The 21,156-nt window shown below is 42.6% G+C and overlaps 1 protein-coding gene across 1 annotated transcript in view; it reads left to right on the top strand.

The window, feature by feature from the left end:
• The window catches only part of LOC117223952 (uncharacterized), a 96,202-nt gene that overhangs the window by 15,785 nt on the left and 59,261 nt on the right, over positions 1–21,156 (top strand). The window contains exon 2 of the mRNA XM_076521705.1: positions 9,849–10,019. Coding sequence (XP_076377820.1) covers positions 9,849–10,019 — 171 coding nt within the window. The remainder of the gene's footprint in view (positions 1–9,848; positions 10,020–21,156) is intronic.

Genomic DNA, 21,156 nt, shown 5'->3' with positions numbered 1-21,156 from the left:
AGATATCCTTCCCAATCAGTTAGCTTTTTTTGACGAGTATACTCGTCATGAAGAGAGAGAGAGAGAGAGAGAGAGAGAGAGAGAGAGAGAGTGAGAGAGAGAGAGAGAAATCGTAACATTTGGCAACATCTCTACCTAGTTAGTATTCACCTTTTTGTTACTTCAGCAAAGGTAAACTATTGGAGAACATGAAACTGTATTTAACTGTCACTCAGTTGTTAGCTGTTTTCTTTTTAGTGAATTTGATTAAAACGCTAATATCGAGATGAAATTGATGAAGTTAGATAACTAGAAGCCTAGAAGGCTTTAAAGGTTTTCGAGCCATTTTAATGACACGATAGTGTAGCAAAAGCCTCGAAGCGACGAAGCCGCGAGCCAGGATAAGGAATGTTTAATTCGCTTTAATTATTCGATGGAATCCACCGCCGCCTTGTTTGCCGGCGTGGCAGTAAAAGGGTGAAGGGATCGAGGGTCCTGGAGGTTGTTCGGTCTGCAGAAGGTAGGAGAAACTCGGAGGTTGAGATACTTTGGCCTCTGGGGGCCGCGGTCGATACCGCGTCTCCGTGAGGGAAGCAGTGTTGCCAACTGGCTTGTCTGGAATTTGCACTTTCTTACCAGGCTATTCACCGGGCCACGCCACCACCCAATCTTTATTAAATATCCTCGGGAACAATCTTCGAAGATCGCTCATACGATTCCACTTTTGCCGGCAACACTCGAGTGGGTTAGAATCATGCAGTGACGTAAGTCACATTTTCGAAAATTTTGACTTCGTATGTCTTTAGTGCTATTGATAGGCTTTTCATTGATTGCAATGATTTGCTAAAAATGATCGACAATTTTCTTTTAAATAATAATTTTCAAAGAACTTGTTACAGTATCTAAATAATTTCAAGGATTGTAGAGATTATTGTAGCTTTTTAACAATTTCTTAAGAAACTCTTAGCTGTAGGCCTTCTATTATATAAAGATTATTAGAAGACTATCGGTAGAAAAGTGTTAAAATATAATTTATACATGAAAAGAATATTAAAAACACAAGTAGAATAAACTGTGAAGTTACTATAAATTAACTTAACCCGAAATTATCTCCACAATAAGTAAATAAATTTGATCAGTGAGCAATGCACAATTGGGTTGAATATCTGTCAAGCTTTTTCCTTCTACTTGAACGGTATAAAGATTGCTGCTGGGATTTGAACAGCATCGAAACAATTCACTGGCTACGAATCTTTATTAATTGCAATGCTCTACCGATTTCTTTGTTTTATTCGGTACGAAAATCGTTGCTACAATACGAACAGAATAACAAATGCATGCTAGTAAAAAATTTCTTCATTTTGATCTATTTATTACTTTTCTTGTCATTGATCTTTGCAAGAAGCAACGAATTTCTCAAGGAAATTCACGACCTCGAAGCGGTAAATATCTTCTCACATCCATGAATCTCTTGGCGAGTGCAGACACCGCAAAGAAAGAGTTTGCGAGTCATCTAGAGCCAAGACGATGCCGATCAAAGCAACTTTCCAGCTTGCGGATTCTGTCCGACGGAATTCCTAGAGCACCGGATGACCGCTCGTATAAGTTATTTAGGCGGACCGTTGAAAAGCAGCCTTTCAGGGTCGCTGTCGTCGCCCTGGCGTTTATGGAATCAGAAAAAGCCCCGTCGTGACCAATCCAAGGCGAAACATCGTTCGGGAAAGGGTAAACACATTTGTGAGGGTGCACCCTTTTCCCAGACATTATTTTTTTGCATAACCTCGAAGGGCAGACGAGGACAGTGCTCGAGGAGAGTTTACGAGGTCATCGTGAAAAGCGTTGACGTTCCGTGCGCGCTGTTTCGGCTCGGCACGACGAAAATATGCAGATTATAGCGTCTGGAGACGTCCCTGTCGTCGCTGGTAATCCTTGGGGGGTTGTAAACCTGCCATTGTTTTTTTTTCTCCTCTACCCCGCTGTAAACCGAGACCTTTCTTCGGTAATGGCGGCGGAGCACCTTTGAAGACATCCCTTCGAGGCCTCCGAGTCCGCTCGGTGTTACGAAACTTTCTAATTGCCGGTGATCATCGGCTTTCGAAAGCGCTCGCTTGTCCCGGGGAACGAATTAGTATCGCGACGGGATCAAAGGGTTCGCAGGAGGTTGGGACCTCACGGAAATCTTCTGGAACCTCTTCAGGGTTGAACGTTGCCAATGAACACACGATTTTGCACAGCTCTCGTTTAGATATTTAACATGTTCGCTATCACGCATGCGTGACGACCACGATTTTGTACTTCACGTAAAGAATGTTAAACAAATTTTGTGAATAAAATTATTTGAAATTGTAACACGTAGCACGATATTTGGAAAATTTATAGCTTCTCTTTGACGACATTTTTAACATGATCTTTCAAAGTATACTAATATTCTCATTCTATTTTGTTCGAACGACACCTAATTATCTTATATTAAAGAATAGCTACACGATTTATTTTTATAAAGTTAGTTCTGGAGTAGGCGAACAATCCAAACTTGTTTAAGATATTATTTGCTCATTCTTGTTTTAAAAAAAGCTATGATTACTAGTATACGAAATCAGCAGTTGCGTTCATTATCGTTTGTCACACCTCGAAAAAATTTCGGTAATAAATTTTTGCGGTCAATGACAGAATATCTTGTTCATCTTTTTAAGAATATTGACACGTACATGTACACAACGCGTTTTGCATTGTCGTACACGGTCGTCGCTTTGGTCGTACAAAGCACAACAATTCTCATTTTGAAACAATACCTACTTATCGAAAAGCACAACGTTATTTGTTTCTAAAAAATTAGTCTCCGAGAAGGCCGACAAACCAAGAAGGGCGCCCATAAAATCGTTTCGCGAAATACACGCCGCGATTGGGTAACAAACTTAATTTACACGGCGACGGAGTAACAGCATCGCGATCGCGCGTGGCCAGAACCAATGGCGCCGGTAGGTCCGCGAGAACAATGGTCGCTTAATAACCCGATCGTCCAGCGAAATTGAACGTCGCGGAACTTTCGACGGGCCACCAACCGCGTTCGAGACCGTGAGAGGTTTATTAAAGTATTTATAGCCGCGATTGTCGCGCGGGAGACGCACGTCGCCAATTATCACCTATTTAAATACCGCGGTGCTGTTTCGGTGATCCTAGAACCTGAAGGCGGTTCGCGGGCGACACGGTCCATTCTCGCCGGCACAGAACGAGGACAGAAACGGGCCAGGAGGAGGAACATAAGAGCTCATAAATGCGAATTTAAGAGGCGCAATAAAAACACATTGAAATTGAGAGTGAACGAGCTAGAGCACGTGCTTTCGGACACGAGCGAGCTTCCCTAATATTCGAAACGCTCAGGAAACACGCTCGGACGGTTTCCCTCCGAGGCGACGACTTTTTCCACGTTCCCACGATCGTTATTGTGCTTTTACTGCGACCGATTATGCTGTCTTCCTCCGGGGACCACGTGCGAATTTATTTCACGGCTCATTCGTCTGTCGTTGCTTAATTAATCGTCCAGAAGAACGATTGGTCGCAGTTTTTTCGGTAGACAATCACAGTCTCGTTGTCTGCCGAAGCTGCTTTGCGAATCGGTGATCGTTGACAGCGAAATTTAATGTACGATTTTCTCAGAGTGCGTAGAAATTAGATTAATACACAGTTTACTCTGGCAGAATGTTATTAATACATCAGAAGCGGAAGATTAGTACTTTTTTCATAGACCTAAACAATTTAATTTTTAAGAATTTTGTTTCATATTTGTAAGAACCGTCCTTTGAAAATATTAAATGCTCTTTAAAAAGTAAATTCTTTCAAACTTCACTGATTTTCCCCCGCAAGAAACGTGTTGAACTATTTTTAGTAAAACACACTGTAATACATGATTTTTATTTTCAATTATAGAATTCATTTGATCAGTATCTAAGGTCTTAGAAAGAATGACGTTTGCAACAACTGTACACGTATTGATTGCAAAAGCGCGCAGTACATTTTTTCACTGAAATTCTCTTCGATTATTTTTTCAACGCGAATTTCGGAGGAAAGGGTTTAAAGGCGTTTAAAAGGGATTTTAGTGGCCACGACCGCTTTATCGGACGCCCCTGTACACAGAAAGACATGTCGAGGGGTTGACCAGGCTGGAGCCCGCTGCAGGTATCACGGTTTTATGCTTTCGTTTCAGAGGTTGTAAATTTATTGGGCCCACAGCCTCCTCGGACTTTGTATCCGAACGGCCCTTTTGACGAACGATGATCAACGATAAATTGTGACTTTACAAACCTGCCGAGTGGCGTTATTTAAACGCGGTGGCCGTCTATTCGAGGCTGCCCGTTCACAGATTACGCCGCTATAAAATAATGAACATAAAACACGCGACGGATCGACTTGGTAACAGTCTCCGACCTTCTCTCGTACAATTAATCGATTCGATCGCTTTTTTCCTAGACTTCGATACGTTCGCATGAAAATTTCATTAAATTATTTTCGTACTCAAAAGATTCTAGATTATGCTAAATAATTTGGCTACGACCGTGACAAATACAATTTTAACAGTGACACGGTTGAAAATCATTTCCTAATTAAGGATTAAAAATGTGCAGAAAACAGAGTCGTGCTAATTCAACTACATTGTGATTCAATTACACGAATCAAACCTTTCGGTTAATTCAATTGCTAATTAGTTTGATCACGAGTGTAATTCGAAATACAATGCAATTGAAGTACAATAATTTTAATTCGATTACATCGTAACTCGTAATTTCAATTCACTTACGTCGTAATTCTTAATTAATATAATTGAATTAGCTACTTAGTATTTTGTAATTGCACCGTATATTTTGCGTTGCATCGTTATTACATTGCGAATCACAATGTCATTGAATTATGATGTAATTGAATTAGATAATTTGGAATTACAATTCCTTAAGTAATTTAATTATAACATTGCACAGCTGTGGCACAAAATTAACAGATGACGACTAAAATTCTTCAGAACTATCTTGAATTATCTAGTCTCGAAAGTTAAGAACAGTTGCCGTATATCACAATGAAGATAAATTGTTATGGTCGATCGAGATTCTCACGCGCGCTTGAAACAGCAGTGATTCAATCGACAATATTACAACAGCCTAAACTGGGACCAATTTTCGTTGATCGAGAAACAAAGAGAAACGTGGTGCTGTATCTTGATTTGGCGAGTCGTGCAGAACAATGGCGAAGCTCGAAGTAGCATTGGTCCGCGAAGAAAAGAAGAAAATATGTGTTCGGAGAGGGCGGCGGCCGTGGACCAGGGCCGGCGATCGAAAATAAACGAGCGGCCATCGTGCGGGTCGCAGGGAACCTATTAAGATATCGTGGGCAGGACCTAAAACTCTCGAGGCGACCGGGCTCCGAGAGCCAATCGCCGGAATTAACATTAAAATCGGCGCGAGACCGGCTCCTTCGAAATTCCCGCTCCGATCGCATCTCTCCACGAAGGAGCCGGCGTATTAATTAAAGTATTCCACCACGTCACGTGGCGGCCCTGTACAAAGGGCAATGAATATATTTGACATTTTTATCGCTCGCCTCGCTCAAAGCAAAACGAGAACGGGGACCGCGTTTCCGAGAGATTTACGGAACGACAATTATCAAATTCATGGCTGCAATAAGAGACTTAAATAATGCTGCAGAAAAAAAAAGATATATTAATTTCACCTTCCTAAACTCTCGACGAAATTGAAACTTTGTGAAAGTGAAACAGCTCTCTTACTGATTTTCTTTTCTTTGTAGTTTTAGAACTCGCACACTCGTCTATAAATACGTCGGCATTTAATTATTTAAGTCCTTGAACTAGTTAAAAGTTTAAGCGGCAGATTAAACGTAGTGCAAATGCTACGACGCGTACGGTCGTTCGTCGAGGTTCTTTATCTTGTATTGCTATGAATATTACAAGCTGAATGGAAGAATATTTCTCCATGAAAAAATTAATAATTGGAATGTCAAAATTAGTAAAAAAGGAAATGTTTTTGTTTTTTGTTATTATTAGCGAAATATTAAATACCTTATTGGTAAAATATATTCTCTAATATGGTTCAAAGTAAATACAAAAATCGTTATAACATTCAATAATGATTTCAAAACTTTTTTTTAGATAACTATCTTAACCAAGGAAGTATCCATTTATGGACGTGGGGGTGTATAAATCAATTTATAATTATTTAAGACAACAGCGATCTACAGCAACTATGCTCTTTAAAAATTTATAACTAGAAGGAAATTAGAACTCTACGAAGTTAAGATATCTTTTCTATTTAAAATAAGTGAAAATTTGCTGAAGCATTATTGTTGGAGAATATCGGAGCTGCAGATTTGTCTTCGGTGAGGATCAAAGTTCCGCTAGGAAGACTTCGGCAGGCAATAATAAGAGGTCTTGCGGAGTTCGCCTCGGATGAAGATATTGAGACTTGATGGGCTAAAATGTCGGCGGAACGACGAAGACATAAACTCGATGCACATCTCCAGCGAGCAGTTTCTGGCCTGGCGAGCGCAACGCACCTTTACAGGTGAAAGAGTCATTACAAGATACTCGGGCAAACAATAACGGCCGCCATAGCGAGCTGGCCGGCAGCCTCTGCGAGATTTGACTAAATTCGCACCTGGATCCCTGGTGATGAACCAAACAGCTAATTAGCTTAAATTTTAATAATTTTTACTGTGGCGAACTTCTTTCTATCTCTGACAGGCAGAGTGTACTCGACAAAGTGGAAGCAGGATAAAACTAAATGGACAGTTGTGACGAACGAATAAAATCATTGAGTTTTGTGCAAGTATTTTGTGCGTACTCTGTAAAAGCATACTGATAAAAAAATATACGATACTACTGCCTGTTTTGAGTAATATTGAGAAGTATCGAACAGAAGGAATCGTTAAAGTTTGTAGAAAGAACATAGAAATCTCAGTTTCAGTCGAGTATATTTTCTAAGAACTTTTGATGATTGAAAAGACCTTCGTTACAAAAAAAAAAATAGAATAGTCTTTGATAATTAATTTCTCCGAAGCCCTAATACCAACGCAAATCTACTATTTATTTTATAACCTAACAAAATTAACACGTTAGCTACCGGTATCAATAGCGTACACAGTTATATTTATTGTATTCATCGCATGAGATATATCGTATTTTCTTATAAAATATGATAAAAATGTCGTCAAAGAGAAGCTATTAATTCTTCAAATATCACGCTACGTGTTACGATTCTAAATAATTATGTTCACAAAATCAATTTGATGTTTTTCACGTGAAATAAAAAACCGCGTTAAAAAGAGCAACAAGAAGTAAGAAAAATGATCCGAAGACAATCTAAACACAAAAGCTTCCATCGACCTACCACCGGTTTCACGGTTCACCGAGATGGCGGACGACGCAGAAATTCCGCCAACAAACCGGCCAATCCTCGGGATTACATTACGATCAAAGGAAAACAGAGAAAAGCTGGGAGATCCAAGAGAAGAACGGCGCCCATCGTCGTTTCTGCTCGCAATAAATAATTGAATCCCGCTCGGATAAAGACAATAGACATCTCTAATAAACGTCGGCGTGTTCCGCGGAATGTTTACGTCTGTTCGAAGCGTTCCGCAAACGGCCGAGGATATTTTTACGAGCGAGTACCGAGAGCGGATCCCGACCCAGCCGGCTCTGCGCCCGATTCGCCACGATACTCGATGATGATTACGGACGGGGATGGGGATGATGACGAGGACGATGATGATAGCGGTAATGAGCGGCCTGCACCAACCGGCGGGAAACCGGAGCGCCGACGGTTTCACGATGAACCGCGATGAGCCAGAGACGGCTAAACGTTTCCGAGAGACGGAAGCGGGTTCAATCAATGGTCAGGCTTTGTTCCTGCTTGCGCGGTTTGGCTGCGGGAAGGTAATAGACGACGAAATGGAAGCTATAGTGACTCAATCAGCCGGTGTTCTGCTCCGCAAATCACGCTTCGTTGATTCGACTGCCGAGGGATCGGAATCTTGCGATCAGGGAGGTCGGGAACGAAGTTGTTTTGATATTTCTTCGGTCCTCAGAGTCTACAGAATAGAGGATCCGTGATCCAAGGATAGGAGTGTCAGAGATCCAAGGATAGGAGAATTTGTCTAATATGCAGATGACAGATGTATCATGGATCCAATCATAGTTTTCTTATGTAAATTGTTGTGGTTGTACCGAAGGGTAATTACTGGACTGCAGATTTTCCTAGATAAATAGAAAAATCGATGAAGCATCTGAAAAAATTATTCAGGAATCTTGACGAAGGTGTTGGGGATGATTGTCCAGTAAGAATACCAAAAACGAGTAACAATCTTAACCCATTTATATATATATTATACGCGATTGTATTCAATTATGCTTGACTCATTTGTCCAAATTGCTTCCCCGCGCTATTTTTCTACACTCAAAGTTCGATCTTGCAAAATACGCAAGAAGGTCTAAAAAGCACACGGTATCGTACATTACAGCTATCCAAATTCCAGTTGCTTAAATAAACTGCTCCGATTTCGCGTAGTTTCTGAGGAGCTCGATACAGCGTCCAAAAGAACTCCGGTCTTGGCGTCGAAATGTTGAAAGGGTTAATGGTCCCACGCGTGACGGTCAATCAGTCCAAAAGGTCCCCTGTCCAGGAATCAAGACAGGGAGATATACCAGAGAGAAAAGACCAGGGTCAGCCTCGAAAAAATCAGAGCACCGTTGAAAAAGTGGGGGTCAGGGGTAGCGGATGATCTGTCATCGCCGGTTCGCGGCGTTCCACAAAGGCACAGGGTTCGGTCACGTTGGCCGCAGGTGCTACACAGAAGGCAGTCCGCAGGTAGATACGGTGGCCGCCTGATTGGCCTGCTTCGACCGGGTTCCATCCTACGGTTTAGCGACGCTAGTGTGTTGAGGGCAAAGAGAGGCGGTCGTTGTTACGTGTCGCTCGCAACAAGACCCGTCTTGGTGCGCGGCTTGCTCTCTTCAGGGCTCGAGCATAGCCGGCGAGCAGGCCGAGGCCGAAGAAAGAGGGAGAAAGAGAGAGAAAGAGAGAGAGAAAGAGCGAAATAGAGAGGAAGAGAGAGAGAGAGAGAGAGAGAGAGAGAGAGAGAGAGCATACGAGAAGGAGGCCGCTACAGTTGGAGCATAGTAAATCCCGTTGGCCGGTGCCTACCGACGATCAGGCCTGGCTGCACGCGTAGTGTAGACCTGCCAAGCTTTGGCAGCGAGCTAACTCGTCGTTAGCTCGTTCGGCGTGTGTATTTCCGTTCCGTTGCGTTCGCCAACGCGCGTATAGGTCTTCCGATCCTCTCCGCTTCGTCTTGCTACTCGCTACTCGCACGCTAGGCCAGCGGCAGTCGAAAGCTCGCCGACGCGATGCCACGCTGCTAGAATTCCGTTCGCGCGCGTCCCCTCGCTCCATGTCCTCAGCTTCTCGATATCTGCCCTCTCGAAACCCCCCGTTCCACGTGTGCGCGACTACTCGGACATCGGCCAGAGGACATGGACGCCCGGACTCCGTTCATGATCCCTGGCCATCCTTGTCTCTCAGCTTCGGTGAACAAGGACGCCGCGGAGAGCTAGATCGCATCAGTTAGGGGATCGTTTTCACGTCGTGTATAGTGAGTGCGGGAGATGATGACCGGAGATCATTGTGCGTAGCGATTGTGCTTGTCCTTCAACTGGTTCCTTTGTGTCGGAGGGGACGACCTTGGTCCTGGCCTTGGTCCCTGGCCTTGGTCCCTAGCCCTGGCCCGGCGAGATAGACTGCAACCGTCCGATGTGTCTGGCCGGGCACGTTGAGACCAACTCCGACTTGAACGTGCGTTGGATGTTTCAGCAGCTGGAAAACGGGACGGCATGGACTAGCCGCTCGGGTCCCGGAAACCCTTCGAAGGGAAAAGGGCAACAGCATCCCCTCCCTGCGGCCTGCTATCGTCGCGACGCTCGACGACGCGGCACCCTCGCCGCACCCCACCGACCTCTTCACCCTGATCCTCTCAGCCGGAAGGTGAGTGTATTTTGATAATAATCATCGATCATTTTCTGCTCTCCGGGCTGGACAATGTGTTTTAGAAACACGCTCTAAGGCTCACCTAATTTAAAAACAACAGAGGGATCAAGAAATTGCACCCTCTCTGTTTTTGAACCAGGTCTTCGATCGAGGTTAATTCGATTGAACTTTTCAAATTAGGGGAGAAATTGGAGATGTACCACGGAAAAGCAGCGAACCATTGCCAAGGGTAGTTGTTTTAGATACTACCTTGACCCTGCAGTGGTGTAGTCTATTTACTAACTATTAATTTTCGCTGTGACATCTTCACTAAATGCTCACAAGGAACTCCAACACGAATTGAAAATGGAGAGAACTGATAATTATTATCACTTTCGTCTTCTTCCAACTAGATTCACATTGTTTAAAAGTATTGCAGTGGACCTTAGAGTGTCCGGATTATATGGAGTGCCATGAATATTTGGATTATAAAATAGTAACTTAGTGACAGATTTGTTTTTTTTTAATTTTTATTGTAGATCGTTTTGCATATGAGTTACTTTAGATTGAGCTAATTACATGTGCAACGTGTTTGGACAATAAAGAATTCTAATATTGGAGAACCGAATAATAGAGGTTTTGCTGTATATACAATTATTGTATAGATACGTTATTTAACACGTGATTAAAAATTCGTTATAATCAAAAATTTCAATTAAAAATGCATGACAATTTAAAATTGCAATCAGAAATGCATTACAATTGAAAATTTATCCAGTGAAAATCGAAGTAGTGTGAAAATAGGTGAATAGAAATTTGTGCTGAGACCACGAGAGTCGCTATCATTTCAGGGTTAAGTGTGCGCGGAGCCATGGTCAAGACCTTGGGTTACCTGCTTCTGCATAGGGAAAAGACGATTTTCAACCGCAACTGTCGTTAATATGTTTTATGACACGAAATAAGCATGCACCGACACTTTCTCCTTCGAGGGGCAAGGTGAAAGTGATTCGCGGTTTCAAGAGAAGTAGGATTGCGGTTAATTAGACTTCGGAGCGATGCTGTAGATTACGGAAGCGATCTTTCGCTGCTTAGCTAAATAGAGGATGATGGTTAATTTGCTCACGATTAGAATCTACATTGTTATCCTTATTCCTAAAAGATTGTCGACATCCTTAGTGCGATCCTTTTTCGAATATGCTAAGAGTCGTCTGACTAGGTCGCCTAGACTACTTAAGTGGAGAAAGTAGTAAAAGGCCAAGCGTCCAGCAAGATCTTACGCATCCGAAAGGTCCTGATGTTTCCTTAGAATGGCACTCTTCCTCAAACGTTCGAACGCTTCTTCCACTACCGAGCAAGCATGTTCCCCCGTTCGTATGTGTATTAAAAGAGACTCGCTTAATAAACTCACATTTGCTCAAAACATACAAAAAGATCACACACACGTTTCGTTGTGGGAAGAAGTAGTGTGTAAAGAAGCAAGTGTGTGTTGTTCATTTGTTTCACTCTCTATGTGTCAGGAAGTATTGATAGAGTAGTGGAGCCGGTTACCGTGTGATGACCAATTGCTTCTGGTTTGTTCTCGGACACAATTAACTGTATATTTATGGGACAAGACGTATTGTTAATATTTTTCTTAAAAACTAAACAAAATAAAAGTGTAAAAAATGGTCACAATTTTGCAATTGGTCGTCTCATCGCATTATAGTTCCAACAATATCACTATCAAGAAAAAATGAGCGTGCAGCAGATAGATGTTCCCAGGAAATCCGATACGGAAGCATAATCCAGCGAGCGTAATCCTGCGTTGGCGACGGCTCGCGGGGCGAACACGTCCCGAAGAAGAAGGAATCCCTTGTCACGTTTCCATGAGGCGGTCCTCGTAATCCGTAGATTAACGGTCGGACACGTCGGTGTCGTCGCGCCCTTCCCGGTTTAATGCGATCCACGGGGCTTTGTTTTATCATCGGCTATCAGCGGCCATATTTCAGCGTGCTGGGTCACAGCGCTCGCCTGCTCGCGCGTCTCCTCCGCGTATGATCTTCATTAGGACTCCAGAATTCCCGCCACGGAGAGGCAATTTCATTAAACGGCTACGGAAAGAAAGCTTCGTGTAGGAACTATCAACGCGGCCAGTCCGTTTCTCGGTCCCCCCCTCTTGTTTTACGATGCAGCGAATCCCGATGGTCGCGCGCGTGTACAGCATTATTTCGAGCTCTTTGCACGCACGCTCTCCGCGAAGGTCCAGCTGTAAAAGATGGCGAATAACGCCGCTATCTAAATTACTCGCGGCTGATTACACGCTCGGACGTACTCGCGGGATGCGCGGCAATTACCCGCTCTGCTGGCACTGTGTTTCTTGTTCAATTTCATCCGGGCCTCAATCGCCTCTTCTCGGACCAGTAAAATTAATTAATCGATGCTTCGGCGCCGACGTTAAATGGTCAACGGCTACTCGAAGTCCTCGCTGCTTTTAGAAAGCAATTCGATGATCTTGTTGTTGTCTGGTCGATCCGTGAACTTCCACATACTCTGCCGATGGCGACACAAGTTTAAAGAAGGACAATTAAGTCTAATTCCTATAATTCGGCTTCATTGAATGGAATACTTACCATAGGTCCTAAGAATCATCCTCGTTCTAAAAGAAACGGTTGCATCCCTTGCGTCTCTTCGATTTGAAAGATCGATTCAAGAAGACGAAGTGTACCATCACCGCGTCCTCGTCTTTCAGTCTTCTTCTTCCAACAGTCCCAAAACTCATCAACTTCTCAAGCCACCAAGACCTCGCATCCAACCTCGCATCAGTCGCAGCCAATCTTGCATTTTTACTTCGCGTCCAATCGAGAAGCTCCGGTTCTTTGTTTCGAGCCCACAGAAGCCATTAGAGACATCTTCGATAGGGATCTAGACTCACCTGGTGGGTCCGGATGGCCGACACCAATCCCCTGAAGTCTATTAGCGATCCCCCAACTCCGGGGTCCAGCTCGAAAGTCCAGCATCCCATGAATTTCTGATCGCTCGTCGGGATTGCTGAGGCTCGCAACTTCTTGTCCGCTGTTGAACCTTCTCTCCCAGCTCGGTTGACCCTCCGGTCCATGGGATTGGGTCCCTGGACCGGTCCGCTCTCGCGTGGGGATAAAGACGCAAAGCGTCGGCGCTGCAACCGTCCGGTCCGCGCGCCGCTGGACTAAATAAAATTCAGAATTTATGGAAAACGAGGGGCGAAAGGTGGACGTCGGCTATGGGGAACATGGCGGCGAGGGGGGATGGGCGCTGCTGATGCTGTACGGCTGTTCCTCGGTCACCGCTAGAGAAGCGCCCCGATGAATTTGAATAAAAATGGGACGCTGAAAGAGGCGGAATAGCCAGGAGGGAGAGGAGAAACAGTGGACGATGCCAGTGTGGCTGTGGTTGCTAGGGGTGGTCGAGAGGGAACGGGTAGGCGGTTATGGCGCGTTGCGTTCCTGCTCGCACGAGAAAAATGGATACTCTGATGTCCGTATGCGAGCCGTTCGCCATATACGACTAACATGTTTTTACAACGTCGGTTTATATTGTCGCGCTGAAAAGATCGGCAGGAGGAAGTCACTCCCGCTATTTTTTCCGTCCTTTAAAATATGCACTCTGGCCGAGGTAGATCAGTCTGGGGCATGGTTACGTCTATTCTGTCGAGAGCACGCTATGAGAGAAATGCAGACCATTTTTTTCATTTCATTGATCAAAATGGTATTTATTATATATTTCATTTCATTCGATTAGCATCCTTTCTTTCTTGGATTCTTTAGTGTCCTGAAACATGTACCTTGTGAAGTGGAAGGACATCATTTTGGAGAAGATAGCTTGACCTTCAAGGTCCTAGAATTTTTATTGAAGAGCTGCCGTTGAAAGAAACACGAATCTTTATTTAGTTTTCTTAAATTGCATTTTCTTAATTCTAAATCATTATTTTCATTAATTAGCACTTTCTGTTCTTTAGATTCATTTGTGTTCTGTAATATGTACCTCGTCGGATCAAAGGACTTGACTTTGGAGCAGAAACGAAAAGTTTTCTTTCGTTTTCTTAAATTAGACCTCTTTATTCTATAGCTTTATTTTCATTAATTAGCATTCTTTGTACGCGTCTTGAAACATCTAATGTACCTACTTGCCATCGAGTGCTCCAGTATATCCTAATTAGACACTCCGAGTTGCTTCAGATAAAACTGTTTCAAGAAGTTAGATCGCAAACCTCCTTGATCCGAATTGGATTAATTACGTCTCCAGACTTCCCTGTTCCGCAGTTTCCCGCCGCGGCAACGGACAATATCTCGCGCAGCAATCGCACACAGTCTCGCTTTAATTGATAGCACGCAATAAACGTGAAACTATTCGATTTTCTATAAATCCACTGCTGCCACACGGCATCGCTTCTTGTTGTGGAAGAACATGCGACCGTCGGATCGAGAATTCTGTTCTTTCGAAACTCTTCTAATTTCCTCCGACGTTATACGATCTTTCTTTGGAGGCGATCATAAATCCGATCGCGATTTAACAGGCTGCAGGTCATCGATTCGATCGAACTAGTTCGATTGCGATTTGTATCGAGCTGGTCGAAACATTCGACCAATATTTCTATTCACAACGCGGCCTTGCCTAAATAACATTGATGAAAGCTTACCTTGCGAATCTTGCTTAGCAGAATACGTTCCAATTTTTTTTCGAAAATTTCAGTCAATATCTCGTAAATGGTATTTCATTCTTCAACTGATTAAATGTGTATCAACGTAGCTAATTAGTATTAAGGATATTGATTAGGTATCTACACAGTCGCATTTCTAGAGTCCAATTTTCAAAGTCAACTAGGTTCTTTTTATCCAAAAATTATAATCGTTCATTTCAGACTCGAATTTTCCAGTCGATAATTCTCAACTTAGCTATTTGAACTTGGAAGTACAATAGCAAGATCAGAATTGTCCTCAAAGAAGTAGATCAATACATTGTGTTTTCAAGATTCATTTTTATCATAATGTATGCAAAATAAAAATTACCATCATCAATTGCAAGACGCAGCAGTTACACATACATTTATTTTCTCCATAATAATTTTAATGAGTTGACAGTAATACGATAATATTTTCAAATTTTCAAGCATGAAATGCAAACTTTACTTTATAATATTACTATAAAATCTATACATTTCATGCTCAATCGCCTAATATTTGTGCTACTTTGCGTTTGATCTCGGTACTCTTTTTTTTATCATAAATATATAAAATCCGCAGTCTACTTCCAACAATCTAAATTATTGTTAGAGTATTCAGAATGCATAAGACTTATAATAGCATCCACTATGACAAATTTGAACTCTCTATAGTTTCAGTATCATTGAATCAAATTATTTATTTATTGTGGTAATTTGAGGGGTTGATTCTCGACACTCGATGTGTCAAAAAATCCCCTAAAAACAAAACGGTTGCGTAAGGATATGATCAACGTCGAATTAATTGTTGGCTGCGAGATGAAGAACAGAATTGATCGCTTTGATCACGCCTTCGGGTTCAATCGCCCCGGAGAATTCACAAAGATGGAAACCTTCTTCTCCTCGGTGCAGTAGCATGGCCGCCGTCGGACGATGGCGTTCTCCCGCTTTCGATCCATGGTTCTCTCGGTTCTCTCCTTCTGCTGTTCCTTTCACCCGGCATATCCCCACTTCGAGGAATCACGTTTCGGTTCGCAGGGAATCCAGAACCCAGCCCAAGACCAACCTAACCTGTCCGATACCTAGCCTACACCTCCGACCAATGTCGGACCCGTTGGCTTCGACTTCCGAGGAATTTCTTGATTGCCACGGATTTCTTTCGGTCCTCGGATGGAAATTACTCTTTGAGTTCCAAGGCTCGTGAAAAGGTCGGCTGTTTAATGAACGCGTTAATTGCCCCCCCCCCCTCCCCGAAAAGCGATTCCGGAGTCTCGATCGCGCTGATTTTTGCTGACAACGACAATGTCGTTAGAGATTAGGATTTTTATAGTTTAAGAGCTGATCGAACGTTTAGCGCGGCTTCGTTGCTTGCACTCGCGTATTTGAATAATCAACTCATCCATAAATGTATGAACGGTTTTAGTCGGATCTTGTGGTTGCGCTAGACGATGTCAGCTCATTGATTTTCGGATATCGACCAAAATCTAGCCCGCGGGACAAAGATAGATGGAAACCGTGCCACCGTCGTCTATCGGATGATAGAAAGCGAAAGAGAAATCTATAAAATGCTAATGGCTGTGATTATGTATTTGCACTTCACCTTCATAAAATCCGCAGTCGCGTGATCGACGTGCCAGTCGACCCATAAAATGCTAAATAAAATAAAGATCCCAATCGAATGAATCACTGGCGCCATTAGCTTATATATATATAATAGCAGCCCAATTACCAACTACTCCCGCTAGGTTAACATGTTGAACGTGGAATTAACTTTCGTTCGAATCGTTTCAGAATTGCGGTTTCCACCTTCGCAGCGAGAAGCTTGTACTATCACGCTTCGAGTAATAAAAAAAGCTTTTTCACCCGTTGATCATTCATTTCGATAAAATACGACGTATTTAGAAAACACATGAATCAAACGTGAAAAATATTTCGAACAGCAATTTACTTTGTAACGCGTCGTCAACTTTCGACTCTTCCAAAATTCATTCTGCTATTGGATTTATTTTACAAAGAATTAGTACAAATCGAAATAATTATTTCGTGGTTGATAAATATATGCGTACTATAATATGTAATATCCTGTTATTTGCTGTACAGTTTTCTCTAGTATATCTTGACATTATTAGTCCGCTGTGTATGTGTAGTAAATAGTGTAATGGTGTTGGAAACTAAACTGTGCAAATGTTTGCTAGATTTTAATGGGTAAGAAATTTGGTAAGACGAAATATTTCGTCGCATCCGATTAACCGGTAATAAAAATCATATTGGATCATTGAGATCACGTCAGATATACGGTTGATCTCGAAGACGTAGGCTCCAAAAATCTGCGAAACGGAGATCGGTAAACTTGCTCCAATCCAGCCACAACAAATAAAATGTGTCGCTCTGGCAATGCTCGCTTGACGATAAGGCTTCAATTCGTCAGTCCTGATAGGAATAAGGGTTCGAAAGGTGGCCAATGCTTGCAGATGCTATTTTCGAGGCAGCGATCGGTATTAGAGCGGTTCGTGGAACGAGGAGAGATAGAAACGTTCCGGGCGAAGGGACACACATGTGTTACCGGTGTTGCCCACGCACACTGCAACCCGAGGACAGCCATTTTGAATTCCAACAAGCTTTCTGCAGCGAACGAAACCGAGTCGGGTCCACGGGTAGAGGACGGAGGGAACGAGGGGGCCAGAGAAGCCGCGGAGATACGGTGTGTGTCCTCGTCTTATTTTTCAGATGTCAAAGGACCGAGGTCACGAGGCAATATTGTTGATACTTGATGTTGCAGCCATGTTCCGGGGCCCACGGCTGCAGCGAGCCCCTCTTGGCGGGAGATCCGTTTCTTTTTCCCCTTCTGGACCGTCTTCTTCTATTTTTTTCCTCTTTCGGAGCACCGCGGTAGTCCCCCGAATCTTTCAGACAGCATCTTGCATCCAGAAGAACCTTTTGGGCCTTCCTTACGACAAGGAACTAACCGAATTATTGTTACACCGCGGAAATGATCAGAAATTTAATATGGTTATTTAATTTATTTATAAAAGTTGGAGCTAATCGTCTGCAACAGCTGTTTTTGGTTTTCCTCGGTACAAGAAATGGTCCCTTGTTGCAGGAAATTAAGTAAATTAATTTTAGCACACAGAATTTTCAACAGAAATTTGAGAAAGTTAATGGTAAATTGGAATTAATCGTTTGCAGCAATAGCGTGCTTTTGCTCGTTACCAGAAACGGAATTTGCCAAATTATCGCTGACCAAAGAAATTTTGAGGACCCATAAAAAGATTGATACTAAACTGGAAAATGAATAGAAAACGCAGTAAATTTGATCGAGCCTTTTGTTACAAGAATCGCTGATAGATTTACACACAGTTGGTATAAATATGAAGTTCCACAGTCTAATTACTATGTGTTCATTAGTCAGCCGGCAAACAGACGACTTAAATCGGTATTCATATATTCGAGGCACATACATAATTATTTCGCTGGTGATCGGTTATACACAAGTTCGAACTTTTATAGACAGTCTTATAAAACCTGCGCGGCGAAAAACATCTGTGTCAACGAGTAAGCAGTTTGTCGAGTCGAACGTAGCACAAACACGTTCTGGTTCTTGCGAAATTTTTTTGCGGATTTGCATGCTGCGTAAATGGAGAGAAGTTAGAGTTTATCTCGCAATGATTGTTCACGTTATCGCTGCTGCTTAACCTTCGCGAATTATACTTATTCGTCGAGCTCTCATCATCGGTTAAATTAAATTAAAAAGTAAAATCCAGAAACTATCGCTTTAGTTTCAAACACAAAAATGTACTGTCACCGTTCGCGCTAACAATAATTATTCTCCGAGTGGGTGATAGTTATCCTTCACAAATCTTCCTCTTTGTTCCTCGAGTTTGTCCCGCTTGCGAATATTACCCAATTATTTATTTAACGGAAACAGCAGCCGTCTCGTTTCTCCAATCTCGCGAACGAAACAAAAAATAGACGACCACCGGGTGTATAAAAATCGGACAAACACGGGAGAATTTCCAGAAGCCGAAGTGCTTAGAAATAAAGCAAAACCCAAGTGGTCTAATATTGGAGTGCACGGGTGGCCGAGAATCTAAAATCGAAATCGCAAAGCGAACAGAGGCGTCGTCTTCCGTGTCTGAAAATAGTCGAGCAGCTTCGCGGAGGTTTCTTAGGATTGTCGACGAATCGCGGCGGATAATCATGCGATGAAAAATCGGTTGAGACTTGTTAGGGTGTCATGGTGACACTGCCATAGGTGTTGGATGCCTTCCGCTTAATGGCTGCCGTGATTCGGGGTAGATAAAGAGAGCGGCTGCACGAGAGGCCGTGCTCTCTCTCTCTGGCGCGGCGGCGTCCACTTAATCAACCATACGAGCTGCAATATTCATAACTTACCGGCGCATAATGTCGTAAAGCGTGGCCGGCGTTCGTGTTTTTACGGAACAGCTTCGAATTTATTCGAATTCCCCGGCCAGACCGCCATTTTCTGCGCCGAGTATTCCATTTCGACGAGCAAGTCTTTATCACGCCCGCTCGCGCTTTCGCGGTCTTTTTTCCACTTTAGCTTCGTCTTCGTTCTCTCTTCTTTTACTGTTCGCTTGGCTGTCTCTCTCTTTCTCTCTCTCCTTCTCTCCCCCTTTCGGCCTTCTTTTCCTTTCTCCCGCCATTTCGCCTCTAATAAGCTGCAGAATTTATTCTCTCCGCGCGAAGGACCTTCGAGGATTCTTCGTTGCGCTGAGGGGTTCGCTTATTATGCGCACACGCTTCGCTTGTTAAACGTTCGACCGGTTCGTTAATCAGCTCGAATTTTTACATCGGGAATGATGCTTCTCTCTTTTCTCTCTCTCTCTCTCCTTTCTTTTCTCTCTTTTCGGTCGAGGTTTCTTGATCCTTCCGATATTGATCATTTTCTGAATATTTCTCTCGCGAAACGAAATGCTGCCGATTCTGTTTGCAACTAGATCACGATTTCACATTCTTTGATTATCACTTCTTCGTCCTTAATCATTTCTATAATAGAAAATTCAAAATAGGCTCTTTTGAAAAAAAATGTTCCCACATTGTCTACTTCCTCCAATGTCATAAAAAATTTTTTACCTTAATTTTTGTACCCAATAAACTAGTCAAAGTAATGCTTCAAAAAAGTTCAAGTTATTTGGTGCGATTTTTTTCATTGACTGCTCACTATGCGAGATCTTCATCACGAATCTGACCCGTTACAGTGCAAGGGTTTAAATTAAAGATTTGCTTGATATTTATAAAAGTGTACGAACTGGACAGATGACCAGTTCGATGTCCCAAGGACGCTGTTTAAAAGGATTTGCCGGTCTCGCAACAGGATCCATTGTACTCTGAATCCTTTTCTTTCTATGCTGCAACAATGAATTCGTGAGATTGCCCCTTCTACGAGCGTCCTTGAAGAATTCTGTGTCAATGGTTAATCTGTTGAAAGCTAGGTTTACCCACAACTCGATTCAGTCGCGCCGTCTGCAGGAATTTTGGCGGAAGGTAATTTTAGAAAACGGTTTCCAACAATTTCAACACGCTGTTTTATGATGCATGAATGGCCATTAAGTTTTCGCTCGATCCACGCGGAGAGCTGATTGAAATGTGTCAACTAGGAGATTTAGAAACACTTAGTGCTCAACAAATCGTATCCGTTTCGAATTAAGCAACTTTTAATGTGGTTTCGAGTGCGTTAGCTGGTTCAATTCCACTGATTTAAAACGAAAGGGACAGTGCTGTCAGCAATTATTGCAATTAATCAGTAAGCTGCTGCAATCTTTTTGAAGAGTGTGTAAGTTACTGTCATTGTACGGTATATGTTTGATTTTCAACATATATTAGTTTACATGCAACACTTTCATAAAAAATATAATTTAATAAAGAATATCAAAATATATATCCTCCTTAACCAGTTAGAATAAACTTTTATTCGAACTGTTATGTCGAGTTATGTTATTTGAATAATATATGGAATAAATTCTTCGAATACAATTTTATTCGAATAATATATCGAATAAATTCTTCGAGTAAAATTTTATTCGGATAATATATCGAATAAATTCCTCGAATAACATCGTATTCGAATAATATTTCGAATAAATTCTAAGAATAGAATTGTATTTTCGTTTATTCGAATAAAATATGACTAATTTTGTAATCAGTTTGAAAACCTCACGGACGATTCTACGTTTCACATTCAAGTTGGACGATTAGAAAATCGACCAAAGGGTTGATTTAGGGTTGCGTGAAATTACGTTGAAGCACGGAAGGTTCGAGGACCTAGAATCTAAGAGAACAAAGACGGTTCGTTCCCGTTACCGAAGCGTTCTTTATTTTTTCGAAGGCGATCGAGGGCGCAGGGTGATCCACCGGAAGTGGAGGCCGCGGTTCTCCTCAACAATCCGATCCACCCCGAAGTCCTGCACGAACCACACGGGTCCGCGTGTTTTTCAGCCACAGAGGCGGCTTATTTATTCA

This window comes from Megalopta genalis, chromosome 5 (assembly GCF_051020955.1).
Source record: "Megalopta genalis isolate 19385.01 chromosome 5, iyMegGena1_principal, whole genome shotgun sequence".
NCBI lineage: Eukaryota > Metazoa > Arthropoda > Insecta > Hymenoptera > Halictidae > Megalopta > Megalopta genalis.
Note: the sequence above shows the minus strand (reverse complement) of the source record. Positions and strands in the feature narration are given on the sequence as shown.